We start from the raw sequence: 2,611 nt of genomic DNA, 5'->3' as shown, positions 1-2,611 counted from the left end.
GAAAGGTCAGTGGGTGGAGCCTACCAGTGGCTCTTTGGAAGAAAGACCCGCTTATCAGTTCCTGTAAAGATTATAACCTAGGACACCCTACAGGGCAATACTATTCCGTCCTATAGACTTACTATGAGTTACAATCAACTACACAGCAATGGGATTCTGGCAGCACAGATATGCTTGTATTGGTTTCCAAATAACAGAGGCAATTCTCTAAAAAAGGGAATTTGAACTATAGGAAATTATATTATCCAAGATCAAAAATCTTATTTAACACAAAGTCTATTTAAACAATTCCTGAAATAAATAATTTATTGTAGATGCAGTATTTTAGGCACTTAATGATATATGAGGCACATATTTTGGAGATGGGATTTTTGGGGCTCTCATATTTCTCAAAACCTATACTGTTACAGTATTTTCTTATTAAGTGATAGGTGTTTTGAGCATACAATACATTGATTAAGTGTCCTTTCACAAAAGGAAATTGTCATATCTCAGTTCTTCATCTGCAGATCCTCCATATTCTTTCCAGGTGTCTTTTCAGAGCTCTTTTCACATCCTTATTCCTCAATGTATAAATGAAGGGATTGAGGGTGGGTGTGATTATGGAATAGAATAGGGATATAAACTTGCCTTGCTCTTGGGAGTAACTGGAAGGGGGCTGCAGATACATGTACATGGCAGGTAGGTAAAAGAGGGAGACCACCACCAGGTGTGAAGAACATGTCCCAAAGGCCTTGTGTCGTCCCTTTGAGGATTGGATCCTGAGCACTGCTCGAGCAATGAAGCCATAGGAGAGAAGAATAAGAGCTAGGGGGACTACCACAAAGAAGGCCACCAACACAGCCAATGTTGCATCGTTCACAGCTGTGTCAGCACATGAAAGCTTAATCATGGCTGGCACCTCACAGAAGAAGTTGTTTAGCACTTGTTCCCCACAGAAAGGCAGCTGCACTGTCAAGACCACCTGAACTAGGGAATTGCCAAAGCCACTGATCCAGGCCACTGCCACAAGCTGCTGGCAGAGAGGGCGACGCATGATAACAGCATATCGGAGGGGCTCGCAGATGGCCACATACCTGTCCAAGGCCATGGAAGCCAATACAATGCACTCAGTACAACCCAGCCAATGGAAAATAGCATACTGAACTGTGCAGCCACCATAGCTTATGGTCTTTCTTGAACTGCCCATGTTGAACAGCATCTGTGGAACTGTGGTGGTGGTATAGCAGAGATCCAGGAAGGACAGGTGGCTCAGGAAGATGTACATTGGACTCTGGAGCTGAGGATCTATCCGAGACACCACAATGATTGCAATGTTGCCCAACACAGCCAGAATGTAAGACACTAGAAGGACGACAAAAAGAGGAAGTTCCAGCCATGGCCTGTCAGAGACCCCTAGCAAGATGAAGTTCTTAGGGGAATCCTCCAAGAAACTATGGTTACCACTTCTCATGCTGATGTATTATCTGGCATCTGTAATGAATTGGAAATATTGGAATGAAGCAAAACTGAGAGGAGGAATTAATGTTCCTCATTCCTGCTTCCATCCTTTGTAATTAAGGTTGAACTGTATCTGATCTTCTTTACCTTGTAGAGACACATGAATAGAACAGTCAGACCAGGGGCCAGGGCAGCAGCATCTATGTCCTTTCTTTATCTTCTATTCTGTGACCTTGATTATACCATTTAATATTTCTGAACCCCAATTTCTGCATCTGTGAAATAAGGAGAAAATTCCTACTTTAAATGTGGAACTTGGGGAAGATAAAGTGACATTACTTATATAATAGAAGAATCATTATCACAATTATGACACATTTCTTCCAATTTAGTTAAAGCTGATAATGTTCCCATCATTAGGAAGCTTGACTTCCCCCTAAATACATACGGGAAGTAATTCTTTACTTTCTTCTTGTTATTGTTGTTAAGTACCATCAAGTTGGCTCTAATTTATAGCAACTTTTTATAAGGCTTCCAAGGCTGTAAATCTTTATGGAAGTAAAAAGCTTTATCTTTCTCCCATAGAGCAGCTGGTGGCTTCTAACATCTCACCTTGTGGTTTGCAGTTCAGTGCTAATCCTACAGAGCTACAGATGGTGTGGCACTATAGGATCAGCACTGGACTGAAAACCACAAGGTCAACAGTTCAAACCCACCAGCTACTCCTCATATATAGTGTCGTTATGAGTTGGAACTGAGTTGATGGCACTTAACAACAAAACAACATATATGGAATTCTAGTGTGGTACTGTGGATTAGCACTGGACTGTGAACCACAAGATCAGTAATTCAAACCCAGCTGCTCCTGGGAAATCCTATATAGGGTCGCTATGAGTTAGAATCAACTCTATGGCACTTAACAACAATGTTTATGTTTTTTATATTGTTTATCCTATTCAGGAAGTTAAACCAAAAGAACTTTATATTTTAAAGATTAGTATGGATGAGAAAATATATATACAAATTTCAAATTAATTAAAAGGAATTCTTAAGAACTTAACATGTTTTTAAATGACTCTGTATTATACATAGGGAAAAGTTTCCATAATGAAAATGAAAATAAAATGATAAATGAAAATGAAGATAAAATATCTCTGCTTTATGAGCAAGA

The 2,611-nt window shown here is 39.7% G+C and overlaps 1 protein-coding gene across 1 annotated transcript; it reads right to left on the bottom strand.

Moving 5' to 3' along the window:
* Positions 1–499: 499 nt before the first annotated feature.
* Positions 500–1,453, bottom strand: LOC102840936 (olfactory receptor 2B11-like). The gene has a single exon (XM_006876087.1). It carries the CDS (start codon positions 1,451–1,453, stop codon positions 500–502), a length of 954 nt encoding a protein of 317 aa, XP_006876149.1.
* Between the last annotated feature and the right edge of the window lie 1,158 nt (positions 1,454–2,611).

Source organism: Chrysochloris asiatica, unplaced genomic scaffold, assembly GCF_000296735.1.
Source record: "Chrysochloris asiatica unplaced genomic scaffold, ChrAsi1.0 scaffold00352, whole genome shotgun sequence".
In the NCBI taxonomy this organism is placed as follows: Eukaryota; Metazoa; Chordata; class Mammalia; order Afrosoricida; family Chrysochloridae; genus Chrysochloris; species Chrysochloris asiatica.
Note: the sequence above shows the minus strand (reverse complement) of the source record. Positions and strands in the feature narration are given on the sequence as shown.

What these genes read in the sequence shown, in the direction of transcription:
- LOC102840936 (XM_006876087.1), bottom strand. Translation starts at nt 1,453, where the DNA reads ATGAGAAGTGGTAACCATAGTTTCTTGGAGGATTCCCCTAAGAACTTC.